This window comes from Portunus trituberculatus, chromosome 46 (genome assembly GCF_017591435.1).
Source record: "Portunus trituberculatus isolate SZX2019 chromosome 46, ASM1759143v1, whole genome shotgun sequence".
In the NCBI taxonomy this organism is placed as follows: domain Eukaryota; kingdom Metazoa; phylum Arthropoda; class Malacostraca; order Decapoda; family Portunidae; genus Portunus; species Portunus trituberculatus.
This window is the reverse complement of record NC_059300.1, coordinates 6,254,752-6,267,251: the sequence shown is the minus strand read 5'-3', so window position 1 is coordinate 6,267,251 and position 12,500 is coordinate 6,254,752. Positions and strand designations below refer to the sequence as shown.

The 12,500-nt window shown below is 42.4% G+C and overlaps 1 protein-coding gene across 1 annotated transcript in view; it reads left to right on the top strand.

The window, feature by feature from the left end:
* The window catches only part of LOC123520354, an 82,305-nt gene that overhangs the window by 54,601 nt on the left and 15,204 nt on the right, over window positions 1-12,500 (top strand). Inside the window, exon 4 of the mRNA XM_045282588.1 lies at window positions 12,011-12,085. Within this exon, the coding sequence (XP_045138523.1) occupies window positions 12,011-12,085 (75 nt within the window). The remainder of the gene's footprint in view (window positions 1-12,010; window positions 12,086-12,500) is intronic.

Below are 12,500 nucleotides of genomic sequence, written 5' to 3'. Positions count from 1 at the left end.
CTTATTCACTCACTCTTGCTCACTCATCTCTTCATCCATTCAACCATCACCCATCACCCCTCACATACCACGTGGCTTTGACTAATGAGGCTGACAGAGAGCACCGTGACAGTACCGTAACGTGCAAAGGGTGTGTGTGTGTGTGTGTGTGTGTGTGTGTGTGTGTGTGTGTGTGTGTGTGTGTGTGTGTGTGTCCGGGTCCGTAGCGCCCCTTCCTTGTCGTAGGTACCGTTCAGTGTGGGTTGCCCTCTCTCACGCTGAGTGGTTGGCGGCCAGCGTCTTGGAGGAAGTGCCTGCGTGCTTCTCCTTCACCTCAATGACGCGTGATTGGGCGAACTGGTAAGAAAATTATGTTTGCAATGGGAAGTATACTGTTGTTGTGATGAGAAGTCGAGTTGTCTCCGTGCATTTTTGTTGTATCGTGTGTTTTTGTCTGCTAAGAATTAACCCCTTCAGTACTGAGACGCATTTTTACCATGATTTATAGGTATAATTTGAACGATTTCATTTACATTAGGAAGGGTCTTTGGAGGTCGGAAGATTAATGGACAGAGTTTTCACTATTTTAATCTCCAGATAAGTTTCTGAAGCTGTATAAAATCACCAAATAGTAAGCATGAATGAATATGAGAACGCGGCGTGGTACTGAAGGGTTTATTAGTCAGGTTTCTTAAGAGGTCTGTCAGCGCATCGAGTGATTAGCCACACAAACACATAGGAAGTGAGCGTGTTAGGTTTAGGTAATGTAGTTAAGCACCGTACTCATGTTTCCCCTTGAGTTTCCCTCCTTCCTTTCCCACTCATTTCTCTGGTCTTTGTTCAGGGACGCTTCCTGATGGGACTCTCAAAGGGCCATTCCACCAGTCAGGTTCAGTGAAGGGTCGAGGTTTCTTATACAGTAACGTTTCATTCACACAGTAACGTTTCATACACACAGTGACGTTTCATACACACAATAACGTTTCATGCACACAGTAACGTTTCATGCACACAGTAACGTTTCATACACACAGTAACGTTTCATACACACAGTAACGTTTCATGCACACAGTAACGTTTCATACACACAGTAACGTTTCATACACACAGTAACGTTTCATTCACACAGTAACCTTCCATATACACACAGTAACATCGTGGTTTAATATACACTGGCGTTTCTTTATGTTTGACCTTTTGTCTTTTTGAAATCTCGCCTTCACAAAAGTTCATTGTTCTCTATTAAGGGAGTCCATTGTCCATTAAGTCAATCCATCATTCAGGCTCACCTTGGGTTGACTGTCATAGGAGCCACAGTATGTTGTCTCTACACCCTAACCTCCAGTTCTGGACTTCGCGACCATTAGGAGTAAATCAGACCTTTAGAATAGGTAATTACTGCAAGAAAAAGTGTACGTCCATGACAGAACAATCACCTATTAATGAACCACACACAGGATCGTAATACAAAAACAAAAGGTCAAGGCTAAAGAAATAAGGGTAAGAGAGAAACGCCTCACTCACTGTCGCTCCATAAAGGGAAATAAGAGTCAAGTTAAATTCCTAATTAATTATAAAAGTTTTGTGTGTTACCTGAAGCTTCTCGTGGAAAGTAATAGGAAGACTATAATCTCGGCAAAAGGACTAAGAAATTAATATATTGGCTAAATCTCTTAAGCACTGGACAGAAGGCAGAAGTAACGAATGATATTGCTCTACCATGTGTGAAAACGTAGCATTGTTAATTAAAAGCACTTGATATCGTACACAGATCATGAAAACAGATATGCCTGAGAGAGTCAAGAAGATGATAATTGATGGCACAAATAAGTAACTCCTGACTCACTTTAACTTGGCTCAGAGTAAACGTATTCTCTTTCCTTTAATATTTGCTATAATTTATCACGCTTCTCTTCTGAAGGCACGAGACGCTCCACCACCTTCATCTTTCACGTTATATTAACTTGACGTGCGTGGGTGTTGTTAATCACCCCGTAGTACATAAGCACGACTGGCCCTTGTGTGTGTGTGTGTGTGTGTGTGTGTGTGTGTGTTGCAAGACCAGTGTGTCGAGTCGAGTGTCGGATGGCCGGTCGACCTACAGGCAAGGGTCAAGGGCGGCGCTGAAATTATTTGCATTGCTCCTCCTTATAACTCACACCTGGATTGCTCACCGCCTCATTACCTCCACCTGTTCCCGCACACCTGGTGAACTCATTCCCTCTTTACCTGTACATCTCCCCACCTCGGCACTGGCTACCTTTGTGTGCGAGTACCTTGACGTCACACTAACTCATTAACAGATATGTAACACTACACCTCGGCGGAGAAGCACTGTCTTCCCCAACACCTGTGCTGCCTATACCTGGTGCAGTGGGAAAAAGAAAACATAGTTACGTAAGGGGCGAAGTAACACCTGTTTAGCGTACCATATGTGAACTGTGCATAGACATCTGATTGTCGGAGAAAGGGGACAATCACGCAGAACAACACCTGTCATATTGAACACTTGCCTTACTTGAACATCTGCTTAGTGATGTAATGGAAAGCACTGTTAGGTAAGATGAAGCAACATTAACGGTTCCTCTCAGCACTGGGACGCTTTTTTACCGTGAGTTTTGGATATGGTTAGACGATTTTATTTACATTAGGAACTGTCTATGGAGGTAAAAAAAATTAAAGTCCAGAGTGTTCACTATTTTACTCCCCACCCAAGTTTCTGAACCTGTATGAAGTCTCCAAATAGTAAATAGAATGACCATAACAGCACGGCATGGTACTGAAAGAGTTAAGGAATCGACAGACACTAACTATTGACACCTCATGTAAAGAAAAATACAATTACAGAAGACAAAGTAACATAATTTAATTTAACACCCAATAAAGCGGAAAAAAATACCTATAAGATGAAGCAACACATATACAGCAACAACGACCTATAGGCACCATATACAAAAGGAAAAAGAAGAGAAAAATTGTTACGTAAATGTCGAGCACCTGTCAGAATTTCACACTTCATCGATGACGGCAACTTAACATAGGGAGATAAAAAGGACAGTTATGCAAGGAGGGACCAACGCCACTCTCTACTTTAACACCTGCTGGCTAGAGGCGCCTAATGGAAGGGAATGAGGAAGAGGACAGTTGCGTAACCACTCTGCCTGAAGGTCTCTGTCAATCAGCCTAATCAGAGCCACACCTGAGCTCACTATAACAATGCATTCTTTGTCGTTCATTACGTGATTAACTCAACACACCTGCTTTGTTAATGGAAGGGCGGAATGATGAACCCCGTGAGTACTATGACGCATTTCCATATTAACTGTGCTTACTATTTAGTGACTTCATACAGCTTAACCCCCCTTCAATACTGGGACACATTTTTACCTTGAAATTTGTGTACGATTAGACCATTTCATTGACATTAGAAAGGGTCTATGGAGGTCAGAGGATTAATACTATTTTAATCCTCCACATGGGTTTCTAAAGCTGCATAAAATCACCATATAGTAAGCACAATGAATAGGGAAATGCGTCATGGTACTGAAGGGGTTAAGAAACTCATATGGGGGGTTAAAATACGCAGTGAAGACTGTGGCCATTAATCTTCTGACCTCCATAGACCCTTCATAATGTCAATAAAACGATCTTATAGTACATAAATCTCAAGGTGAAGGTGTGTCCCATTACTGAAGGGTTAAATAAAGGCTAATAGGGAGGAAGTAAACGAGAATGATATAGAGACTCAGAAAGGGAGAAAATAGAATGAAAGCGGTGTATGTGAGTGACTGGAAGGCAACAAGGAAATAACAAGAAAAAAAAGTCCAGTTCGAAATTTACTTGTGATTGATGAAAAAGAAAAGAGGAAAAGGAAGAAAATGCAACACGTGATGAAAAAGGAAAATGCGTAAAAAATTATAAGTGACTAATCTAATAAAGGACGAAAAAAGCGCATTATGTACCTTTAAAAGTGGAGAGAGAGAGAGAGAGAGAGAGAGAGAGAGAGAGAGAGAGAGAGAGAGAGAGAGAGAGAGTGCAGTAAATGTCTGATTAAAAATATGAAAAGACAGGAAAGCGGCGCGGTATCTGAGTTGGACATTTTTGGGGCTGGTGGGCACGTAACTCTGCGGCTGCTGATGTTGAAATGCAGTGATTGGTTCCCAGCCACAGGAAGTTACTGCTCCCTAGACTCTCACCGCCCCGCCAGGCACGCCGCGGTACAGACAGACGCACGCACACACATACGTAGAGATGCAGACAGGAGGAAAGAAAAGAAAGCATACACTCAAAAAAAAAAAAAAAAAAAAAACACACACACACACACACACACACACACACACACACACACACACACACACACACACACACACACACACACACACACATTTAGATATGCAGACAGGAAAAAAATGCCCACATACAAAAGCAAAAAAAGAAAAAACAGACAGGCAAATATATAGAAAAACAGACATATAGACAAACAGGCATATAGAGATAAATAGATAAATATACTCGATCAAATATACAGACACACGGGCTTACAGGCAAACATACAGATAGGTGATGAAAATAAATATAGACAAACGGAAAGGCAAGCAAATTGAACCAAACACACAGATAAACAGATTAAAAGTGACGAAAAAAATATAAAGATGTGAAAATAGAGAAACATTGGGAGGGAGGCAGACATACACACAGACAGACAGACAAACAGACAGATAGACACATAAATATACTGGATAGATACAAAGTGCATACTCGTACACATAATTAATAGATGAGAGGCTTCAGTCGTGGCTAAATTAAATAATGAATGTGTAACGACTACTAATATTTACTCTTAACGGTGATCCATTAATATATTTTTTTTACCACCACCACCACCACCACTACCACTACCACTACCAGCACCACCACCACCAACGCCGCCGCCCCGCACGTTGCACCATCATCCCAGCTAATTACTCTCGAGACACAAGAAGCCAGGCGTCATCAGTACCGCCATTAAGCACAGCGCCGAGGTCATGGCGGGCTGGTCTGGAGGAGTGCTCTCAGTGGGTTGAGTGGTCCCGATGAAGTGCGGCGTGGCTGTCTCTTACCTTACGCGCACTTACTTACACACTCATCAACCTTTTACCTTGTCTTACCTTACCTAATCCTGCATAACCTGACCTTAACTTAACTTACTTTACTTTAGTTTGGTGTACCTTACCTTACCTTACCTTACCTTACCTTACATTACCTTACATCACCTTTCCTTAATTTACCCTTATCTTGCCTTACTTTACCTCACCTCACCTCACCTCATCATTCACCTTACCTTACATTGCTTTGCCTTGCTTTGCCTTGACTTACTTTTTACTGATATCGTACAGTTTTCATTTTCATTCAAATTTACGTATTTTCTTAGATTTCCTCTGCCTTTCTATTCTTAATTATTTATTTTTGTTCTTGTTTTTTTTTTTTCCTTATCTTTGTTACTTTCTTTTTCTCCTCCTTTTCTTTTCTTTCATATTTATATCCTTCCTCCTTCAATCATTATATCTTCCTCCTCCTCCTTTTCCTCCTCCTCCTTCTCCTTCTCCTTCTCCTTCTTCTCTTTCTCCTCCTTCTCTTTCTCCTCCTTCTCCTTCTCCTCCTCCTCCTCCTCCTCCTCCTCCTCCTCCTCCTCCTCCTCCTCCTCCTCCTCCTCCTCCTCGTCGCCGTCCTCCTCCTCCTCCTCCTCCTCCTCCTCCTCGTCCCAATGTTTCCTGGAATGGGAGTCTTTTTCGCCAACAGGGTTCACGACAACTGAGGTTTATGGACGCGTGATCATGTTTTACGGGTTTATTTAGCGTCTTTTATTCACTCCCAGCACGGCACCTGTGTAAACAAACCAACGACGCACTCAAGGTCTTAATTGGCACAGAGAGAGAGAGAGAGAGAGAGAGAGAGAGAGAGAGAGCTACTGCTACTGCTACTGCTACTACTACTACTACTACTACTACTACTACTACTACTACTACTACTACTACTACTACTACTACTACTACTACTACTACTACTACTCCTCTCCTCTCTCTCCTCCCTCTCCTCTCTCTCTCCTCTCCTCTCTCTCCTCTCCTCTCTCTCTCTCTCTCTCTCTCTCTCTCTCTCTCTCTCTCTCTCTCTCTCTCTCTCTCTCTCTCTCTCTCTCTCTCTCTCTTCACTGCAGCTGTGTAATTTCTTGCCCTTTACTGAGGAGAAGGAGGAGGAGGAGGGAAATAATGACTGCGAATTTTCTATCAGGAGAGTATAGCTGGAGAAGGGGGGAAGAGAGAGAGAGAGAGAGAGAGAGAGAGAGAGAGAGAGAGAGAGAGAGAGAGAGAGAGAGAGAGAGAGAGAGAAATAGTACGAGTGACAGTATTAGTGTTTGGGTGTTTTTATGGCAAGATGGCGGCGTGGGAAAGTAAAAGTGATATAGCTAAACCATACCAGCGACGTGTGTGTGTGTGTGTGTGTGTGTGTGTGTGTGTGTGTGTGTGTGTGTGTGTGTGTGTGTGTGTGTGTGTCACTCATCCAGATCGCCAGTGTGGGAAATGTATCTTCATTTTTTTTTATTGCCTCTGTCCATCTAATTTTATGTCTCAGTTTCTTTGTCTCTCACTTTGTTTGCCCACTTACAATTTTTACAGTCGTTTCCCCCGTTTTTATATAGTTTGTTGTATTTTGCCATGTATATTCGACTTATCTGTTTATCTCTGTATTTTTTTCCCGTCTGTTTGTCTTGTTTCCGGCGCTGTTTACCTTTCTATCTCTTTACCCGTCTGTGTGAGTGTATGTCTCCTTACCTGTCAAGATATACCTTTAATTACAACACACCAGCATGTCTGTAAATTTATCCAGGTGACTCTATCTACCCATCAGTCTTTCTACCTGTTTATCTACCCGTCAGCTTCCTGTGTTTGTAATCAGTTTGTTATCAGTCTGTCTTGCTTTTTACCTGCCAGCTTCCTTGTGTTCCTACCTGTCGTTCCCTAGCTTTGCTCCTCCCAAGCTTTCTTCGTACCTTTCCATCACGCGCCAGGTAAATATGTGGGTGTGCGTGATGGTGTGAAGATGTGCAGTGAGTGTGTGGATGGGACGTGGATGCCTCTCGCGGCCCTTCACGACTCCACGTGCTGCTCGGCCACACCTGCGAACCGGCACACTCACTTCCACACCTGAGAGAGAGAGAGAGAGAGAGAGAGAGAGAGAGAGAGAGAGAGAGAGAGAGAGAGTCGCTTTATGGGAATCAGTTATGAGTATAATTGTTGCCTTTTATTCGTTTTCTTTGTTTTCTTTTTAAGTCTTCATCTACTCTTCTTCTTTATCTTCTCTTGTTTCTCCTCTTTCTCATATTACTATTTTTGATTTTCTTCCTTATATTCCTCGTCTATTCCTAGTTTTTTTTTTCTTCCTACTACTCTTTTTCGTCCTTCTTTTTCTCTTGTCACTTCTCTCTTCCCTTTCAATTTTCCTATCTTCATCCCTCTTCTTTCTTCATCAACTCTTTTCATACTCCTCTTCCACACCCACCACCTCCTCTAAATTATACTATCATCCTCCACACACACACACACACACACACACACACACACACACACACACACACACACACACACACACACACACACACACACACACACACACACACACACACACACACCAATCTTCTCACCTCCTTTCCCTCCCTCCTCCACTCACCAACCCACCCACACACCCTCGCCTCCTCCACTCCTGGCAGCCACACAACCTAGACATCACGTCCTCCCAGAGTCAGAAGTTTACTGTGTCCACATCACAGTTTAGACACTTGTAGATTGAAGCTGAAAAGAGAAGCAGAGTGAGTATTTGCCAACACCATAGTCACTCAGGCCACTCAACGCAGCACACACACACACACACACACACACTAACACTAACACTAACTGACTGATTTGATTCTCTCTCTCTCTCTCTCTCTCTCTCTCTCTCTCTCTCTCTCTCTCTCTCTCGTTGTTGTTGTTTTTGTTGCTGTTGTTTTTGTTGTTTTTGTTGTTGTTCTTGTTCTCGTTCTTCTTGTTTTTGTTCTTCTTGTTCTTGTTCTTGTTCTTCTTGTTCTTGTTCTTGTTCTTCTTGTTCTTGTTCTTCTTCTTCTTCTTCTTGTTCTTGTTCTTGTTCTTCTTCTTCTTCTTCTTCTTCTTCTTCTTCTTCTTCTTCTTCTTCTTCTTCTTCTTCTTCTTCTTCTTCTTCTCTCTCTCTCTCTCTCTCTCTCTCTCTCTCTCTCTCTCTCTCTCTCTCTCTCTCTCTCTCTCTCTCTCTCTCTCTCTCTCTCTCTCTCTCTCTCTCTCTCTCTCTCTCTCTCTCTCTCTCTCTCTCTCTCTCTCTCTCTCTCTCTCTCGTTTGCAAGTCAGATGAAGGCGGGCACCCTAGCATGGCACATAGCAAGCCTTCCATTACCAGCCAGTGTCGCCCGGGAATGAAATAGCTTCCACCGTGCACAGAAACACAATGAACGCCTCCTTCGAATACCCATACTAGACCTCGCCTCCTTCTGGGGTGTCTGGTTACATTTTTACCTCCTTGACTTGAAGCAGCTGCCTTTCTTCTGACCTGGTGCTTTGTTATTGAGGTGTAGTTGAAGTTCATTGGTTGAGTGATATGCCAGGTTCACTTTAATTTTGTCTTGTGCTCTCCTCTTAACCCCTTCAGTGCCATGACGTGTTTTCATATTCTTTCTGCTTACTATTTGATGATTTTGTGCAGATTCAGAAAATTATGTTGGGGTTAAAATAGTGGAAACTCTGGCCATTATGCTTCTGAGCTCCATAGACTCTTTCTAAATGTCAATGAAATCGTCTTATCCAACCCAAAAATCAAGGTAGAAACGAGTCCCAATACTGAATAAGTTAGTGTTAGTTAATCTCATGCCGCACTCTTTATTCGTCTTTGTTCTGTGTTTTATCGCCGTGTTGATCTGATTTGTTGTGATTTTTTGAGTGTTTGTAGGGAGATTGATTGAAAGACGAAACTCAACACTGTGATTCATTTGGTATTTCTTTCCTTTTCTTAATTGCCAATCACTATGAGACCTTCTTACTTATTTTTACAGCCACATCCAATCCTTAAACTGATAGGAAATTTTAACATGTGTTCTTTTCCATCGCTAACATTCTTGTGCGTAGGTGCTAAAAAAAAGAATAAGAGGAAATTTTAACATGTGTTCTTTTCCATTGCTAACTTTCTTTTTCGTAGATGCTAAAAATAAAAAGAGAGAGAGGAAATTTCAACATGTATTCTTTTCCATCGCTTACTTTCTTGTATTAGATGCAAAAAAAAATAATAATACAATAAATAAATAGAAAAAAACAACGCATATCTTCTGGTACCGTTAATCATTTCGTGTCGCAGTGAAAGGTTTAAAGTATAGAATGGAAGCTCGTGCAGAAATTTACTACGTGATTTGTGAATATGATTGTGTTGTATATATATTTTTTTTGTCTTTTTTTCCCAGGCAGTGTTGCGAGTCACGAGGGAACTTTTATTGTACACGATTCGCTTTCTTAATTGATTTCGTTTGCATGGGATAAGAGGGAGGAAGGTAACAGTACTGATTATATAAGGACTTCCTGAACTTATGCACTGAACATCGCATCGTTTGTCTGGAGAGAGAGAGAGAGAGAGAGAGAGAGAGAGAGAGAGAGAGAGAGAGAGAGAGAGAGAGAGAGAGAGAGAGAGAGAGAGAGAGAGAGAGAGAGAGAGAGAGAGAGAGAGAGAGAGAGAGAGAGAGAGAGAGAGAGAGAGAGAGATCTGCACATGTTGAAAAGAAGAAATAAAAGAACAAGAAGAATATTAGCAACAATAGCAACAACAAGAGAGAGAGAGAGAGAGAGAGAGAGAGAGAGAGAGAGAGAGAGTAGAAGGTTAATCAATTTGGCAAAGTAGTACATCATTTATTTTTTCAGATGGTGAGAGAGAAGTGAACATGAATTAAAGATAAAAATAAAATGTCTTGGCATAAGCATTAACTGATTGACTAATAGGAAAACTTAAATGATGCTGCTTCCACCACCACCACCACCACCACCACCACCACCACCACCACCACCACCACCACCACCACCACCAGTCTCAACAACAACAACAATAATGATAAACAAGTAACGGCGAAAGTTTGTTCTCACTCATTAGATCCTCAGACAATGAAAACACCAGGAAAAAATAATAATGACGGTATACTGTGAAAGTGAGAGTGGGAGGAGGAGGAGGAGGAGGAGGAGGAGAAGAAGTTAGTGGAGATGAAGATGTGAGAAGGTAACACTGGCGAGAGAGAGAGAGAGAGAGAGAGAGAGAGAGAGAGAGAGAGAGAGAGAGCAACAATAACATCCATATGCATATTAGGAAGTGACTGTGAGTGGGAAGGAGAGAAAAGGAGAATGACACTTGATGATAAGGAGGAGGAGGAGGAGGAGGAGGAGGAGGAGAAGAAGGAGAAGGAGAAGGAAAAGGAGGAGGTGGTGGTTGTGGTGGTGGTGGTGGTGGTGGTAGTAGTTGAGATATCTTTTGAGTTGCTCTTCTCTTCTCACCACCTCTCTTTTTCTCCCTCGTCCTCTTTTTCTCCCTCGCCCTCTTTCTCTCCCTCTTCCTATCCCTCCCCCTCTCCCTCCCCCTCCCCCTCTCCCTCTCCTTCCACTCTTCTCCCAGCCTGACTTTTCTCTCCTTTCTCAGTCTGGCAAACATAGCTCATCTCTCTCTCTCTCTCTCTCTCTCTCTCTCTCTCTCTCTCTCTCTCTCTCTCTCTCTCTCTCTCTCTCTCTCTCTCTCTCTCTCTCTCTCTCTCTCTCTCTCTCTCTCTCTCTCTCTCTCTCTCTCGCATATCTGCACACACACACATCAGTCCACTTCTGTGTTGTCTTACTGCTCGTAAATCCAGCCAGGCGTTCAACATTCACTCATTCTAACGTGGTTCTCATAACTCCTCTGTATCATCTCTCTCTCTCTCTCTCTCTCTCTCTCTCTCTCTCTCTCTCTCTCTCTCTCTCTCTCTCTCTCTCTCTCTCTTTGACTTTCTCGTTTACTCGGTCATGCTCTCTGTCAGTCCAGTAATGTGTCCACTCACTCAGTCATCAGGGGTCAGGCGGCCAGGGAACCTTATAGTCACATTTTCATTTTATCTTTTAATCAGTCAGTCAGTCAGTCATTTGGTCGTATAATCTCTCCTCAGTTAGTCATGCGGTTAGTCACTCAGTCAGTTAACCGTTCAGTCAGTCAGTTAGTCATGGAGTCTTTCACTCAGTTAAGCTTTTAGTTTTTCAGTCAGTCAGTCAGTTAGTCGTACAATCTCTCACTCAGTCACGCTTTTAGTCACTCAGTCATTTAACTTTTCAATCAGTAAGTCATTCAGTCAGCCTTACAATCTCACTTAGTCAAGCTTGTAGTCACTCATTCATTTAACATTTCAGTCAGTCAGTCAGTTAGTCATATAATCTCACTCAATCAATCTTGTAGTCACTCAATTTAACATTTCAGTCAGTCAGTCATTTAGTCATATAATCTCAATCAATCAATCATGTAGTCACTCAGTCATTTAACCTTTCAGTCAGTCAGTCAGTCAGTCAGTTAGTCAAGCAGCATTCCTAACAATCATCCCCCAGGCACTCAATCATCAAGTCACAAAGTCAGTCACGTAGACACAGGCACAATGAATCACTGCATTTACTCATTAACGAAAGAGACTTAAGTGAGAGAGCGAGGGAGTCCCAATTAGAGTAAGAGAGAGGGAGGGAGGATAGGAGGAAAATGCGTAAGGTGTGCTAATATAAACACTAGCTAGAGGTCAAGGTGAGGAGAAGAAAGGGACGGAGGAAAGAAGCAATGAGGTGTGTAAGGCAGGCAGGCAAAAAGGTAGCCATGAAAGAGAAGAATGGAGGGAAGCAGGCCACGGAGACACTTGGCTGGGGAAAGGAAGAGGAAGGTTATGGGGAAAAAATAGTGAAGAAAAGTGAGTATCTAAATGAAGTTGTGTTTAATTGTCTCTTTTTATCCCACGCAGGTATGTGAGCCTTGAGAGTGAAAGAAGAAGGAAGAGAGGGGGTGAGAGGGAGATATATACGAAACTACAGTACTGGTAAGAATAGTAATAGTAACAGCAACAGTAGTAGTAGTAGTAGTAGTAGTAGTAGTAGTAGTAGTAGTAGTAGTAGTAGTGGTAATTCTATGTGGTAAGATAAAACAGTAGTGAACAACATTTATCCTTGCACACCGTGGAAGGAGGAGAGAGAGAAAGAGAGAGAGAGAGAGAGAGAGAGAGAGAGAGAGAGGGGATGCTTATGGAAGAGGACAGGGAAATGCCACAATGAAAAGGGAGTGGAAAGGAATGGAAAATTAAGATAAAATCAACAAATGAAAGTAAAAAGAACGACGTGAGTGAAACTTGAAAAAAGAATAAGAGGTGAGAGGTCTTGTAATCACCCCAATTGGTATTTCCTCCTCCTCCTCCTCCTCCTCCTCCTCCTCCTCCTCCTCCTCCTCCTCCTCCTCCT